The 17,547-nt window shown below is 45.0% G+C and overlaps 1 protein-coding gene across 1 annotated transcript in view; it reads right to left on the bottom strand.

Moving 5' to 3' along the window:
- The window catches only part of SNX29 (sorting nexin 29), a 509,283-nt gene extending 494,368 nt beyond the window's left edge, over positions 1 to 14,915 (bottom strand). The window contains exon 1 of the mRNA XM_065411740.1: positions 14,723 to 14,915. Coding sequence (XP_065267812.1) covers positions 14,723 to 14,915 — 193 coding nt within the window. The remainder of the gene's footprint in view (positions 1 to 14,722) is intronic.
- Between the last annotated feature and the right edge of the window lie 2,632 nt (positions 14,916 to 17,547).

Here is a 17,547-nt window from a genome sequence, read left to right as displayed (position 1 = left end):
TTTATCAGAGATTCCAACTTTGCTGAATTAAGTCATATTGTACTATGGTTTTATTTATATTTTTAGGGAGTAAGTAATCTGTAGGTCTAAGTGTGCCACAACTAATCAAAATCACTTACAAAACTGTACAAGAAAAACATGCCAGTGAGAGTACACGCTTAATAAAATCCAGCCATAAACAAAACCACCAAATAAACACATGCATGGCCCCATGTTGCCTCAGTCTCATTCCTTCAATATTCCCATTTCTTTCCAGGTAACTGGGAAAATACAACGAGATGCTTATCTTAGGGTATGTCTACACTACGAAATTAGGTCGAATTTATAGAAGCCGGTTTTATAGAAATCGGTTTTATACAGTCGATTGTCTGTCCCCCCACATAAAATGCTCTAAGTGCATTAAGTCGGCGGACCCCGTCCACAGTACCGAGGCTAGCGTCGACTTCCGGAGCGTTGCACTGTGGATAGCTATCCCACAGTTCCCGCAGTCTCTGCTGCCCATTGGAATTCTGGGTTGAGATCCCAATGCCTGATGATGCAAAAACAGTGTTGCGGGGGGTTCTGCGTACATGCTCCATCAGAGCAACGGCAGACAATCGATTCGCGCCTTTTTACCTGGGTTACCTGTGCAGACAACATACCACTGCAAGCATGGAGCCCGCTCAGCTCAGCTCACCATCACCATATGTCATCTGGGTGCTGGCAGACGTGGTACTGCATTGGCAGTAGACGGTGCAGTATGACTGGTAGCCGTCATCAGCTATCTGGGTGCTGGCAGACGTGGGGCTGCACTGCTATACAGTAGCAGCTCCTTGCCTTTTGGCAGTGGATGGTGTATTATGATTGGTATCCATCATCGTCGTATTCCTCAATGAGTTTGGTCAGAGGCACCTGGGCAGACATGTTTTGTCTCCTGGAGACTCAGGCCTGCCGGCAGTCCTATTGAACGATCTTGACGATGATGGCTAGCAATCGTAATACAGCATCTTCTGCCAAGCACCCAGAAGATGCCGATGGCTATCAGTCATGCTGCACCGTCTGCTGCCAGCCTAAGATGTAAAAGATAGATGGACCAGATTTGTTCCGTATTCATTTGCTTCCCCCTCCCTCCATGAAATCAACGGCCTGCTAAAACCAGGGTTTTGAGTTCAATCTTTGGGGAGGCGATTCTGTGTGACAGTTGTTTGTGTTTCTCCCTGATGCAAAGCCACCTTTCTTGATTTTAATTCCCTGTAAGTCATGTCATCACTCGCCCCTCCCTCCCTCCGTCAGACAATAGTTTCGCGCCTTTTTTCAGCCCAGATGCCATAGCACTGGGATCATGGAGCCCGCTCAGATCACCGCGGCAATTATGAGCACTATGAACACCACGCACATTGTGCTGGAGTATATGCAGAGCCAGAACATGCCAAAGCAAAACCAGGCGAGGAGGCGATTGCAGCGCGGCGACGAGAGTGATGAGGAAATTGACATGGACATAGACCTCTCACAAAGTACAGGCCCCAGCAATGTGCAAATCATGGTGTTACTGGGGCAGGTTCATGGCGTGGAACGCCTATTCTGGGTCCGGGAAACAAGCACAGACTGGTGGGACCGCATCGTGTTGCAGGTGTGGGACGATTCCCAGTGGCTGCGAAACTTTCGCATGCGTAAGGGCACTTTCATGGAACTTTGTGACTTGCTTTCCCCTGCCCTGAAGCGCCAGAATACCAGGATGAGAGCAGCCCTCACAGTTGAGAAGCGAGTGGTGATAGCTCTGTGGAAGCTTGCAACGCCAGTCAGCTACCGGTCAGTCGGGAATCAATTTGGAGTGGGCAAATCTACTGTGGGGGCTGCTGTGATCCAAGTAGCCAATGCAATCAAAGACCTGCTGATATCAAGGGTAGTGACTCTGGGAAACATGCAGGTCATAGCGGATGGCTTTGCTGCAATGGGATTCCCAAACTGTGGTGAGGCGATAGACGGAACCCATATCCCTATCTTGGCACCGGAGCACCAAGCCACCGAGTACATAAACCGCAAGGGGTACTTTTCAATGCTGCTGCAAGCCCTGGTGGATCACAAGGGACGTTTCACTAACATCAACGTGGGATGGCCGGGAAAGGTACATGATGCTCGCGTCTTCAGGAACTCTGGTCTGTTTCAAAAGCTGGAGGAAGGGACTTTCTTCCCGGACCAGAAAATAACCGTTGGGGATGTTGAAATGCCTATCGTTATCCTTGGGGACCCAGCCTACCCCTTAATGCCATGGCTCATGAAGCCGTACACAGGCAGCCTGGACAGTAGTCAGGACTTGTTCAACTATAGGCTGAGCAAGTGCCGAATGGTGGTAGAATGTGCATTTGGACGTTTAAAAGCGCGCTGGCGCAGTTTACTGACTCGGATAGACATCAACGAAGCCAATATTCCAATTGTTATTGCTGCTTGCTGTGCGCTCCACAATATCTGTGAGAGTAAGGGGGAGACATTTATGGTGGGGTGGGAGGTTGAGGCAAATCGCCTGGCCACTGATTACGCGCAGCCAGATACCAGGGCGGTTAGAAGAGTACAGCAGGGCGCGGTGCACATCAGAGAAGCTTTGAAAACCAGTTTTGTGACTGGCCAGGCTACGGTGTGAAACTTCTGTTTGTTTCTCCTTGATGAACCCTCCCCCGCCCCCCCCGGTTCACTCTACTTCCCTGTAAACTAACCACCCTCCCCTCCCCCCTTCGAGCACCGCTTGCAGAGGCAATAAAGTCATTGTTACTTCACATTCATGCATTCTTTATTAATTCATCACACAACTAGGGGGATAACTGCCAAGGTAGCCCGGGAGGGGTGGGGGAGGAGGGAAGGAAAAGGACACACTGCAGTTTAAAACTTTAACACTTATTGAAGGCCAGCCTTCTGATGCCTGGGCAATCATCTGGGGTGGAGTGGCTGGGTGGCCGGAGGTCCCCCCACCGCGTTCTTGGGCGTCTGGGTGAGGAGGCTATGGAACTTGAAGAGGAGGGCTGTTGGTTACACAGGGGCTGTAGCGGCGGTCTCTGCTCCTGCTGCCTTTCCTGCAGCTCAACCACACGCTGGAGCATATCAGTTTGATGCTCCAGCTGCCGGAGCATCGACTCTTGCCTTCTGTCAGCAAGCTGACACCACCTATCCTCTTCAGCCCGCCACATCTCCTCTCGTTCATATTGTGCTTTTTTGCACTCTGACATTGACTGCCTCCACGCATTCTGCTGTGCTCTGTCAGCATGGAAGGACATTTAGAGCTCCGAGAACATATCATCCCGAGTCCGCTGTTTTCTCCTTCTAATCTTCACTAGACCTCTGTGGAGGAGAAACATTCGCAGCTGGTGGAGGACAAGGGAGAGGTGGTTAAAAAAGACACATTTTAGAGAACAATGGGTGCACTCTTTCACGTTAAATTTTGCTGTTCACATTACACAGCACATGTGCTTTCGTTACAAGGTCGCATTTTTCCTCTTATATTGAGGGCCTGCCGGTTTGGTGTGAGAGATCACTCACACAGTGCCAGGCAACAGATTTCGGCTTGCAGGCAGCCATGGTAAGCCACAGTCTTTTGGCTTTTTTAACCTTCATAACATGTGGGGATGGTTTCAAACAGCAGCGCCCTCATTTCCCATACCAAGCACCCGTTGGGTTGGCCATTTAAAATGGGTTTGCAATGTAAAAGGAGGGGCTGCGGTTTCCGGGTTAACATGCAGCACAAACCCAACTACCCCACACACACACACCCAATTCTCTGGAATGATCACTTCACCCCTCTCCCCCACCGCGTGGCTAACAGCGGGGAACATTTCTGTTCAGCCGAGCAGGAACGGGCACCTCTGAATGTCCCCTTAATAAAATCGCCCCATTTCAACCAGGTGACCGTGAATGATATCACTCTCCTGAGGATAACAAAGACCGATAAGGAAAGGATGTTGTCTGCATGCCAGCAAACACCATGACCATACGCTGCCATGCTTTGTTATGCAATGATTCCAGACTACGTGCTACCGGCCTGGCGTGGTAAAGTGTCCTACCATGGCAGACGGGATAAGGCAGCCCTCCCCAGAAACCTTTTGCAAAGGCTTTGGGAGTACATGAAGGAAACCTTTCTGGAGATGTCCCTGGAGGATTTCCGCTCCATCCCCATACACGTTAACAGACTTTTCCAGTAGCTGTACTGGCCGCGATTGCCAGGGCAAATTAATCATTAATCATTAAACACGCTTGCTTTTAAACCATGTGTAATATTTACAAAGGTACACTCACCAGAGGTCCCTTGTGTGCCCTCAGGGTCTGGGAACACGCCTTGGGTGAGTTCGGGGGTTACTGGTTCCAGGTCCAGGGTGATAAACATATCCTGGCTGTTGGGGAAACCGGTTTCTCCGCTTCCTTGCGGCTGTGAGCTATCTTCATTGTCTTCATCATCATCTTCCTCGTACCCCGAACCCGCTTCCCTGTTGCGTGATTCTCCATTGATGGAGTCAAAGCACACAGTGGGCTGGCATGCAGCTCCGAGTAGAAGCGGCATGTTTGCGGCTCTGCCCTGGACCTTCCGTTTGCCTCTCTGGCTTTGTGGTAGGCTTGCCTTAGCTCCTTAATTTTCACGCGGCACTGCTGTGCGTCCCTGTTATGGCCTCTGTCCTTCATAGCCTTTGAGACTTTTTCTAATATTTTGCCATTTCGTTTACTGCTACGGAGTTCAGCTAGCACTGATTCGTCTCCCCATATGGCGAGCAGATCCCGTACCTCCCATTCGGTCCATGCTGAAGCTCTTTTGCAATCCTGGGACTCCATCATGGTTACCTGTGCTGATGAGCTCTGCGTGGTCACCTGTGCTCTCCACGCTGGGCAAACAGGAAATGAAATTCAAAAGTTCGCGGGGCTTTTCCTGTCTACCTGGTCAGTGCATCTGAGTTGAGAGTGCTGTCCAGAGCAGTCACAATGAAGCACTGTGGGATAGCTCCCGGAGGCCAATAACGTCGAATTCCGTCCTCACTACCCCAAATCCGACCTGCAAAGGCTGATTTCAGCGCTAATCCCCTCGTCGGAGGTGGAGTAAAGAAGCCGGTTTAAAGGGCCCTTTAAGTCGAAAAAAAGGGCTTCGTCGTGTGGACATGTCCAGGCTTAATTCGATTTAACGCTGCTAAATTCGACCTAAACTCGTAGTGTAGACCAGGCCTTAAAGTCAGCAGTCTCAGACTATTTCAGAATGAGAGTTTGTAGGAATTTCACAAGGTGAGCAGCTTTCATTCAAATGGAAACACGTTTTATAATATTAATTATGTGGAGGAAGGTTGTCTTCAGGTACAACACATGTGTTAATTTTCAAATCCATACCACTCTGCCACCATTATATCCATTAACATAAAAACTTTGATCACCTAGATACCAAACTGGAAACAGAAATTCATAAATATGTAGAACATACCAGATTAAGCTTATCACTGTAGTGCAGACTCTACTAAAAAACTGAATGGTGTGATACCAGCAAGTCAGCATACAGCCATGTATGGATATGAAATTAAAGCCGAGTCCACACTACAGTTGAAACTGTACTCGTCTCAACCATGGCTGCACATGGCTGTTGCTAATAATTTTCTTGAGGAGTTTGGATGATTCCAGCAAGAACAATGTTATAAAACTATGGATAGTTTTCAGCACAGTTTGATCAGTACAACTTTAAAAAAATTGCCGTTTCACACTTGTCAGAAAACTATGATATTGTTGCGTTTGACATGTATATTTTGTAAGAAAAAGAATACATGTATATCTTGTAAGAATAATTTTTAAAATGTAACTCTTTAGTAACATCAGCAACTCACAGTACAAGAGGTTCACAAAGTAAGACTAGTCAGTCTAGTTTCATTATCCAAGCACAGTAAAGTAAAAAAAAAAAAAAAAGCATTTTTCATCTTTTATAAGCTTAGTAGCTAGTAATATTTTTAGAACTATATATTTTACCCTGATTCTCTTTAAAGGAACATATTAAATGTAATATATCAGGGATCGGCAACCTTTGGCACGTGACTCGCCAGGGTAAGCACTCTGGCGGGCCGGGCAGGTTTGTTTACCTGCCGCGTCCACAGGTTCGGCCGATCGCAGCTCCCACTGCCGCAGTTCGCTGCTCCAGTCCAATGGGGGCTGCGGGAAGCAGCCCAGGCCGAGGGATGTGCTGGCTACCGCTTCCCGCAGCCCCCGTTGGTCTGGGACGGCAAACCGCGGCCAGTGGGAGCTGCAATCGGCCGAACCTGCGGATGTGGCAGGTAAACAAACCGGCCCGGTCCGCCAGGGTGCTTACCCTGGCGGGCCACATGACAAAGGTTGCCGATCCCTGTAATATATAAACACAAAATAGTATTACAAGCCTCAGTTAACTGTTATGATCCTTTAAAGCAGGGGTCTCAAACTCAATTTACCTTAGGGCCAGTGCCAGTCCTCAAATCCTCCCAGCGGGCCAATGTCACTCATGTCGCCCAGAACCCTCCCCCCAAAAACTCCACCCCCCACCTGCCTACGGCTCTGGAAGGGAGTTGGGGGGGGGAGGTCTGGGGTGCAGGCTCTGGGAGGGAGTTTGGGTGCAGAAGAGGTGAGAGGTTGGGCTCTGGGAGGGAGTTTGGGGTGCAGGCTCTGGGAGGGAGTTTGGGGGCTGGGGGTAGGGAGGGGTGCAGGCTCTGGGAGGGAGTTTGGGGGCTGGGGGGGACAGGGTGCAGGCTCAGGGAGGGAGTTTGGGGGCAGGAGGGGGTGTGTGGGAAGGGGTTGCAGGCTATGGGAGGGAGTCAGGGGGTGCAGCGCTTATCTGGGGCTCCAAGGCAGGGCGGGCCGGGGGGCCTCCGCGCCCTGCTGCCCCCAGGCACCACCCCCACAGCTTTCCATTGGCCACAGGGGTGCTCGGGGCGGGGACAGCGCGCGGAGGCACAGCCCCGACCTGCCCCGCCCCTGGGCCGCAGGAAGGGGCCGGCAGCCACTGAAGCGAGCAGGCAGATGCTGCTCAGCTGCGCTGCGCTGCTGGGGCCCGGGGGCGGCAGGCAGGACCAAGGGAGAGACCCAGCCCCAAAACTGCTGGAGCCCCACGGGCCACATTGGGGAGGCTCGTGGGCTGCAGATGGCCTGTGGGCCGGGAGTGTGAGACCCCTTCTTTAAAGTCCTAATGATACCCCTTGATAAGTCTTAAAAAAACACTACTGAAAGCCAATTTTACCTATATTAAATTTTTCTTCTTTTAAAAAAGGATACTAGGGATATTTGCATAACAGTATCTTTGTTGTTTTTAGTATATCAGCCCCTGATTATCTCACTTGAAGTCCTAATTCTCCATTCATAGCATCACAGTTGGCTGCTGTGGAGAAGAGTGTGATGAGAGGTGGATTAAGACTTCAAGCGAGGAGTCAACAACAGGAATGAATAGCTGATCTTGAAAACAATATGCATACAAGATATGCATGCATAATTACTACTCCCTTCTAATGGAGTCTCACAACTGTATCTGAGGACATAAAGAGGTCCAGAATATTTTTCAAAGATTTCTAGGAGGCATCAGTTAGTTCTGAGGTATTATTGTCTACAGTAGCACCCTAATATTATTTACATTGTCTTCAGCTCAATTATCTATGCTATTATGAACTGCCTTGATAGTTTGAAAGGCTAATTGCCTTATATTAATGAATGCAGCCAGTTTTTCTGTGTATGCATAGGAAATAGAAGATCAGCTTCAAAGCAACAATATACGCTGCCTATTCTTCATCCAGGAAAGGTCTTGCTGTGGCAATTGTTATCAAGAGGCTTATCAGCTTGCCAGAAGACTAAAGAAAAAGTCCCGGGCCTGATCCTTTTTATCTCAGGTCTGCTTAAATTTTGACAGGCAAGGTCTAAGTCACAAGACTGAGGTCTCCAGGTTTACCCTGGAATTCTAATGGAAGAATTTGAACAAACTCTACACCTGGACTAACTATTGGACTATAACTTTTTTAATTGATTCCATAAAGACTTTTTACAAATCACCAGCCTCACAGTCTTTGCTATGAAACTGACCTCAGGACTTTTCACATATCTGTATGTATATTGATCTCTTAAACACTGCAACTCTCTTCCTTCTTTTTCCTTTTGTCATTAAAACCTTTAGTTTTAGTTACTAAAGGATTAGGATCTGCATGATTATTGGGTAAGATCTAAAACTCATGATGACCAGGGGATCAGTGTCCGGTCCTTTGGGACTGAAGGACCTAAAATATGGTAAACATGGTTTTCAGTAACCATTCACTATATTACACTTGGCTATCTAGATAGAGGTCAAGAGCTGGAATACTTAAAGGGGACTGTATTTGGCTTCTTGGTAACCAGTGTGGTATTACAGAAGTTGTTTTGTTACAGGCGTGGTGAATCTAATAAAGAATAAACCACCAGTCTGGGGGATTGTCTGCCCTATTCCTTGCAGTCTGTCCTGAATATAGCATCCTCAGTGTGGCCCATTCAGGTACCCAGTCACAAGGGGGTACCAATTAAGAGGGATCTACTGCATTCCATTTCACAATTTACACACAGCTAAAGTTATTGTGATGCCCAGGCCTAAAGCTGGGTGGCTGAACTGCTCCCATGCAAATTTAAATAGCAGTAAATTTGCAGCACCATATATATTACTGGGGGTTTTTTACATTAAATATGTCACACTGAGGGGAGGAAAAGTTATATTTAGATTATTATGTAAAAAAAAGGAAGTCCATACAGAAGTCTAAAAATGACAATGAAAATATGAGTTTAAAGAAGCAAAAACTAAGAAACGCATGAAGAGACTCCTTCCATTTAAAAGTAATCAGTTTCAAAAAATGAGCTAAAATTAGTTTCAGGTACTGCACCTGCCTCTGAGTCACCTCACATTTTTGGTGGTTTTACAGACACACTTTTCTATTTTTAAAATGTTTTTCCTGTCTGCATTGTATGAGAAAGATCCAAACACACATGAGTAGAAACTGACTGATTATGCAAGTGGAAAAAAAAAAGTTTTCATCTAATCCTTCTAAGTTACAGTGATCTTACGAACTATTTGTAGAAACTATAGTTAAAATAACTCAGACAGAAGCATGATTTTTAAACTGATTGTGTCCCTTTAATTCATCCTAATACACCCAATCACTACATATTCAGCAAATAAGATTAAATTCAGATACGAACAAAGATCAGCTTTTAAAAATTGTATTTGAATTTAGTACTCAATGGTGCTGCCTTGAATTAGCCATACTACAGAAAGCTTTAGTACCTAGCTCTGTCAATACACCTAATTCTTGTCAGACCATACTGATACTATTTGAGTCCTCATCCTCTCTTTTGCAAAGACAATTACAGTGAAGGCAGTGGTGCACAAATAGAGCTTAAAATGAGACTCTTCAGGTTCCTGTTTTCTTGTAACCCAAGTCAGGATTTGAGTCAGTTTCAGAAAGTTAAAGGCAGATACACTTCTTCACTGCACTACCCAAGCAGATAAAATCATCTTGAATAAGTGACAAGTTAAAGACTTTGTTGGCATTAAGACTAAGTTTACATTAGAAGCATAGTAAATCTGTTGTATCATTACACCTACAGTGTCTTGTAATGGTAAAAAAAATTAGGCTTGCCAAGCCACACAACTGACCACCTATTATTTGACAAGGGTCAAATACTGTCAGATATTCCACCAAGAATGCCCTGATGTAGATGACAATCAAAAAGGTAGGCTGCATCATGGTGCCATCTGTTAGCAAGCCTACTTAAATGTACTGATCACTCACTTTAACATATGCTAATGGCAACTGTTTGGAAAAAGGTGAACTAATTGAAAGCTGAGCATCTTGACTGATTGGAATCTCCAGAACAAACACTATATGTATATATCTGTATCTTTATTTGTATACCTGGCCATCACTGTACATGGCAGTTTACAAAACACATTAAACAAGTTAAAAGATATGATCCCTGCCTCAAAGAGCTTAAATCTAAACTGACTAGACAAATTTACAGAAATTAACTCAGAAAAGAGTGGGGGAGAAAGAGGAGCATTCAGTCATTAAGTCTTCTCCCCTAACACACAGAAAACATGCACAAGCCATTAAGATGATTGAAGAATTGGCCTATCAAGCATAAGTGCCTTTAAAAAGGACTCTCAGAGTTGCTATGTGTTTTATTTCTGTTTAATTTTATTTTACTTTTTCATTGTAACTGGTTCAGTCTTGAATAACGTTCATGTTTAAATGCTAACCCATTGCTAAAAAGGGTAATAAGAGTAATTATTTCTTTCATTTTTTAAAGATTCATTTCATTGTGTTTCATATTCTTCTGAATTGAAACTTGTTTTTTGTAATTAGGCATAAATATCTAAGGCTAAGCCTATTAGAGACCATAACATCTTACACTTTTGTGTTACTATTCTAATAAATTAGTGCTTTAAAATATTTGACCTGTTATTTTTGGACCGCTCAAATGCCAACCCTAAATATATATACAGTATATATATACACAGCAGACCCTTGCTAGAACGCGCATCTTTATAGCGCAAATTCGGTTATAGCGCGGGACCGCGCATGGATCCCAAATGTAATTACTGTACCTTCATTGGAATCCATGGTTACGCGGTCCCCGCGTTAACGTGGGACCGCACATGGATCCAAAACCCCGCGTTCTAGCGGGGGTCCGGTGTATATAATTTATTTTTAGGTTTGGCATTTGAGCAGTCCAAATATATAAAAATATATACACACACACACACACACACACACACACACACACACACCAGAACCTTGTTTAGCCAAAGCCCCCTTTGTCAAACCACCTCCACATCTAAAATTAGGCTATGTCCCCTGATATGAATCACTTACATTGAAGAGCCTCCAATTCATATGAATAAATCTCTCTCATTCTGTTAATAAAACTGGGTTCTGTCACACAATAACCTAAGAAATTCCACAGTGTGCAGATTCCAATATGCAAAGTTTGGTAATTACAGTCAGCAAATGTAGCGAGTTGATTATTTGTGTGATGGTCCCTGACAGTTTTAGCTATTCAATACTGTGCATGGCAAGTCCAAAATGCTATAATAGCCCCACAACTGAATACAGTTCGTGTCTATATTAATTGGGGTTGTCATCTCACCCACACAAAAATATTCTAGCATGTAAGAGTAGATCATGACTATTAATGAAGTAGATATAATTGTACAGGAAATATCTATCAGGCAGTATTTCATACATGAGTACAGTTCCACATTCGGTTAAAAGGACATTATCAAAAAAGTCACACCATAAAATACTCAATCTATGTTACTAAGGCAACAGATTAATAAAACTAATAAACTTACCAGTCTAATTAAATTTTTAACTTTTGTACCATATTTGCATTTCAATTTGAAAAAACAGTGGTCAGAGGCAATTCCTGGTTCTCGCACACTAACATTTATACTTTTAGAGTTCATAATATCATAGAAAAATGATTGACAACATTTTAACTGACTTGTTTAATGCATGCAAATTGTCCTATTCATCTTTAGTTTTAAGACTAAGATTTTAGACTAAATATGAAGAACAGTGCAAAATCTTGATCTTAAAACAAAAAAGATGGATAGAAAAATTCACACGCATTAAACAAATCAGTTAAAACTTTGTCCTTAATCATTTTTCTATTATATTATAAACTCTAAAAGTATAATGCTAGTGTCTGACAATAAATGATTGTGTCCCAGCCTCAAAAAGAGACATACACCTCTACCCTGATATAACGCGACCCGATATAACACGGGTTCGCATACAACATGGTAAAGCTCTGACACGCTGCTCTGAGCAGCATGTTAAGGGTGCCGGGCTGGGCCGGGACCGAGGGGTTGGATAAGGGGCAGAGGGTCTCGGGGGCGGTCAGGGGCTTCCCCCCCCCAGGGTCTAGGAAGCAGGAGCTGTGGGGGGTCAATTTGGGGGGCCCCGCAGTCCCAGAGTGGCCCGGGGGATTAGCGGGGGGCCGAGAGCAGCCTGCTCTGCTTCCCTCGCCCCAGCCCCAGCCGTGTCGCTTGGGGGACAGGGCTTGGGGGGAAGGGATCCCCCCCGCACTCACCGGTAGCGGCGGAAGCAGAGCTCCACTCCACTCCACTCCGCCAGCTCCCAGCCACGGCGCTCCGCTTCCCGCAGCAGGTGAGTGCAGGACCTTTCCCAACCCCCCCCCTCACCCCCCCAGCGACATGGCTGGGGCAAGGAAAGCAGAGCGGGCTGAGGCCGCATCACTCTGCTTCCCGCTGCCGGTGAGTGTGGAGGGCGTCCTTTCCCCAACCTCCCCGCACTCACCGGCGGCAGGAAGCGGAGCGCCGCAGCTGGGAGTTGGCGGAGTGGAGCGGAGCGGGCTGGGGCCACGTTGCTCCACTTCCCACCGCTGCTGGTGAGTGCCTGTCAGGGGGCATGGATAGGCATCGGAGCGGTCAGGGGACAGGGGGGTTGGGTAGGGGGTGGGGTCCTGGGGGTGATTACGGACAGGGGTCTCTGGAGGGGGCGGTCATGGAACAAGGAACGGGAGGGCCAAAGCAAGTTCGATATAACGCGGTGAGATTTTTTGTCTCCCGAGGACCGTGTTATATCGGGGTAGAGGTGTAGTTGAAATAGATTACATTTAAGTTTGCCTAATTCTCTACCTAAATACAAGTGTGAATATGATGCATACTTTCTCTTTCCTGCTGCTCTGTTCCATGACGCCCAAATTTATGTTCCCATAAACCCTACTTTTTTCAGAAGAAAGAGTTATATTAATATATGTTTCACTTTATTGTTTAATTAAACTCATAGATCTTGGCAAGATTTACAAGTTCATAAAGGTAGGTCAAACATTTGGCCAACCATCCTTAATAACGTTGCTTTATGCATAATCCTGTCCTGGATAACTGAAAAACATTTCAATTTAGAGAGAATTCTACCCGCATCATACATGTCTCTCTATTGGTAAAAAACAGATGAAGGCTTTAAAAACAAAGATTTGGTAATTCATAAAAATAGTGATAAGAAATATAGTATATAAACAAACTATAGACAAAACTGCTGCTAATAAAACAGCTTTCAGAGTTTTTCGTAGAGATGTCAACTGTTATTTTTAACTGTAAAAGGAAATTCCATTGCTCAAGTGTGCAAAGACTTACCACCCAACAACAACTTAAGCCCTGATCCTACATCCAGGTTGAGCTAACTGCAGGACTGGAGCAGCACCTAAAAAGCAGATGCAGGCCCCTATAGGTTAAGAGGGTAGTTTTGAAGTATATATGTATGTAGTGGCAAAACTTGAAATGAAGCTGAACATCTGAGAAAAGATTTTTTGTGTTTTGAACGTTTGAATGTTACCTGCATTTCACAAAATACTAATAACTTTCCCTGCAGGTCTATGATCATCTTTTTCATCTCCTTTCAAGTGAAAATTAGAAAAGTTATTTATCAAAATAAATACAAATGCCAGATAATCTGAGAGAAAATGTTACTAAGATGCTTTCACTTTCATCTGTTGTATAGTTTCTCTTTCATAGCCAATGTAATTCATGAATCCACACCGGGTTTAGCTGCCTCAGTTAATACTTTAAATGTTAAAATTGCACCTTTCATCAATAGGGGTTAAACATTTTGGCAGTAGAGTTAGAACAGAACCCAGGACCTAATTCCCAATTCACTGCTGCAGAAAAAAGGACAGTCTCAGGGTCAGGGATGATTTCCCTCAGCATGCTATTTGTGTTTTATGAGCAACTCTGACAGGCCTTATTTCAAGTCAATTTTTATAACTAAGTTATCTCTCTATTTGAATGAAGAATGTGTCAATCTGCATTTTGAAATAACATTTAAAATATCACTCACGTAAGAATCCCCTTTGAAGATAACTATTGTTAACCGTTACTACCAGTCCTGGTACTTCAACTTGTGTGACCAATACTCACCCTTCCCTCCACCTCAGAGATTAACCTCCATGCTGATTCTCCCCTAATCCCTGCAAGGATAGAATTGCCCTAGATCCAATATTTATGAGATAAATGGCGAGTTCAAGAAAAACTGAGGCCTGTGGAAAACCGTACAATTCTTCCTCTCTCATTACAATCTTAAGATTCAGTGAACACCATCTTGCCTCACTTGACCTTAAATACCCTGCAGTTAATTTAGGGTAGAAGGAAAAACACGTGTCCAGAACTGGTGTGTGTATTTCAAGAGTTACAGATGGAGGTTTCCTATTGTCACTTAAAAAAAAAATCACATCAGCAAACACGTTTCTTTGCTCAGGTTACTAACCACACCTCAGTGTATTAAGTCAAGTAAGAATATTACGTTATTTATGCTCTGTTTACTTTCTGCACTTCGCTCAGTTTAGGCAACTTGATGCCAAAGCAGTCGGCCTTACAGGTGTTTACAGTCCGTGTGGCTCTCAGGGGCTCAGCGCTGCAGGGTCTGGGATTTCACACGTTGCTAGAGGGCTGAGCTTCACACAATAAAAATGAAGGGGGAGGAGGGGAGATGCGCCTCACTCAGGGCTCCGAAGTAGGAGGGGCCACCTCCCTAGTGCCCAGGGGCTAGGATACCCCTCCAGCACGTCAGCCTGCCCCCAGCGGGAGCCGACAGCCTAAACCGGCCCTTAGCACCGGCTGGCACGGGGCGCGCCATGACCCCCGGCAGGCAGGCAGGCAGGCAGCACCGCGGCGCCACAGAGAGAGGGGGAGGCTGTGACGCAGGCTGAGCCCCCATCCCCGGCTCGGGCGGGCACTCACCGCTCATGATGCCCTGAGTCCGGTCCCTCCCCGGTACTGCAGCTAGCCCCCCTGCTCCCGCTGAGACAGCTCCACAGAGGGAAGCGGGGCCGGAGACACACAGAGCGGACACCCCGCCCCGGAACTGAAGCCCCGCCGCCCCGGAAGGTAAATACTGGAGCCTGAGGGCGCGCGCGAGAGAGAGCTCCGACATTCCCTCGCTCCCCGCCGCGTGCGCTTCCCCAACCGCCTAGCAGGAGCGCTGAGAGCTGCCTGGCCTGGGGAAGGGCGCTCTCGCGGCGGGGTCCTGTGATCGCCCCGGGTGGGCGGGTCTCTGGCTAGCTCGAGGGCAGGCTCTTCTCTGCCCCGCTCACTGTGGGAAGGGCCCCATTCAGCCTGTGGCCGTTCCCAGGCCCCACGCCCAGAGCCGTTTGGAAGGATGCTTGGAAGGATGCACAGCAGAGCAGCGGCTGTTTGGAAGCAAAGTAATAACCACTTCAGTGGGAGATTTAGGTCCAGTTTTCTCTGCTAACTAATTACCTGGGTTAAAGAATCAGAGGCAGTCAAGGAAAAGGAAAGCTGGTGCTGTCAGAAAGCAAAAGGCCAGGTCAAGATTGTGGCACTAGCAACTTCAACTTGGGGAGAACTGGGGTATCCATGCAAACTTTGCATCATGCGGGTGGTTGGGTTTTTTTGGTAAGGTGAACCAAAAACAAAACAGATTATCAATTGTGAACCTTTTTTCCACTCCTGAACATAGAAATGCTGCAGAGCCTGATCTGTTTTCAGAGTAGCAGCCGTGTTAGTCTGTATCCGCAAAAAGAACAGGAGTACTTGTGGCACCTTAGAGACTAACAAATTTATTAGAGCATAAGCTTTCGTGGGCTACAGCCCACTTCTTCGGAACTTCATTTCTTGGGACCAGCCCCTTCTGATGGAACTAAAGTAGAAACCTACATTCACAGTTCAGGCCTATCTAGCAGCAGCATGAAGCAGCACTTGAACTCCAAGCCATTCTACTCTTAGAAACATAATCATCCAAATGTGAACATCCACAATAGATGTAGTCCTGTGGTAATTTGGAAGCTTCTGCAGTATTTCTTTTCTAAAGTGCTTCCTAAAGCAACTTCCCCTTCACTGATTCTTTGCATGTACAGATAATTGTTTCAGAGCAAAGCTGTATCTTCATAATACTAATTTGAAATTATAAATACCATATATAAATAAAAGATGGGTTAAACTAGTGAAAAATAAAATATTCTAAACTTTTAAATACAGGTATCAGGTATCATTTAACCAAAAATAATCCCAAATTGTTGATGTTTCAAAATACACAGCACCAAGAATAACTACAAAAGTAATTGGAAAAACTAGGTAGCAAAGCAAATAAGGATAAAATCTACTTTCTTTGATTAAGGGCTATATCCACACATAGATCCAAGGACTTGTACAGGTCCCAAGCACAAATGAAGATTAATGCAATTGTTATAACAAAAACAGTTACAGTACATCTTATTTAGATTCTCATGATATATGGCTAGGCCAAAATTTTCAGACTTGTGTGGCCAGAGTTACGCATCTAAATCCATAATTAGACGCCTAAATATGTGGCCTGTGTGTCAGAAGTGCAGAGTGTGATGTTCAGCAAGTTTCTTAATCTTTTTCCTTCCAGTTCCTCAATTTCCCCACCTTTAAGATGTGGGTTATTCTTGTCTTAATTCACTCATGATTGTTTGTTCACTCTGAGATCCTTGGATGAACAGTGCTCTAGTAGTACAAAGGTGATTATTGCTGAGCACAAACAGCCTTCATTGACTTCAATGGGAACTGCAAGTGCTCAGCAGCTATGAAAACACTTATTTAGGTGCCTAAGCATACCTAATTTTAGGTTGAATTTTTAGCATGTAGCTAGTTGATACTACTAGTAAATCCCTGCTAAGTACAAATAGATCATTATGGAGATTTTACATTTTTTGAAAATGTTTGATTCATAAAAGAAAGCCTTCCTCTACTATCAGAAATCAGATTGGCAATTAGAGGCTATGCAATACCATCTCCTCTTCCAGTATAGCTCACAGCTGCTATCTTAACTGGGTATAACTGCATATTCCATAAATGTATCCAGTATTAGAGCACTTCCTTTGCAAGCATTCCCATTTTCATTGGGCCCCAAAGTCTCAGAACCTGGATCTCTGAAGTGGTACAAAAGTGATGCTACATAACTTTTTTTTTTTTTTTTTTGCACCTCTCAGTACTACAAAAACATTTTGTACAAGATTTATTTGTGTGATATAGTCATTAAATATATATTTGAGCTTGCTTATTGATGGCATTTATGCACATCCAACCTTTTGACTAGTAAATGTAGTCTTTAATAAGCAACAGAGGGTCCTGTGGCACCTTTAAGACTAACAGAAGTATTGGGAGCATAAGCTTTCGTGGGTAAGAACCTCACTTCAGATGCAAGCCCTTGCATCTGAAGAAGTGAGGTTCTTACCCACGAAAGCTTATGCTCCCAATACTTCTGTTAGTCTTAAAGGTGCCACAGGACCCTCTGTTGCTTTTTACAGATTCAGACTAACACGGCTATCCCTCTGATAATAGTCTTTAATGATAGTGCAGAAAAGTTTTCCCCACATACGGGTTCTTATAGCTTATAAGTTCCAGTAAATAGCTCCCAAGAGAGACTAAAATTAGAAATAATATAATACCAATTAAAGTTAAATGCAAGAGCTATAAAGAAACCACATGTACTATCCTTCTCTACTGACAGCAAATAATAAAATTTATGAGTATACTTATACTGGATGAGCTGATTGATTATTATGTAGTAAAAAATGCTTCCA

Source organism: Emys orbicularis, chromosome 10 (assembly GCF_028017835.1).
Source record: "Emys orbicularis isolate rEmyOrb1 chromosome 10, rEmyOrb1.hap1, whole genome shotgun sequence".
Lineage (NCBI taxonomy): Eukaryota > Metazoa > Chordata > Testudines > Emydidae > Emys > Emys orbicularis.
Note: the sequence above shows the minus strand (reverse complement) of the source record. Positions and strands in the feature narration are given on the sequence as shown.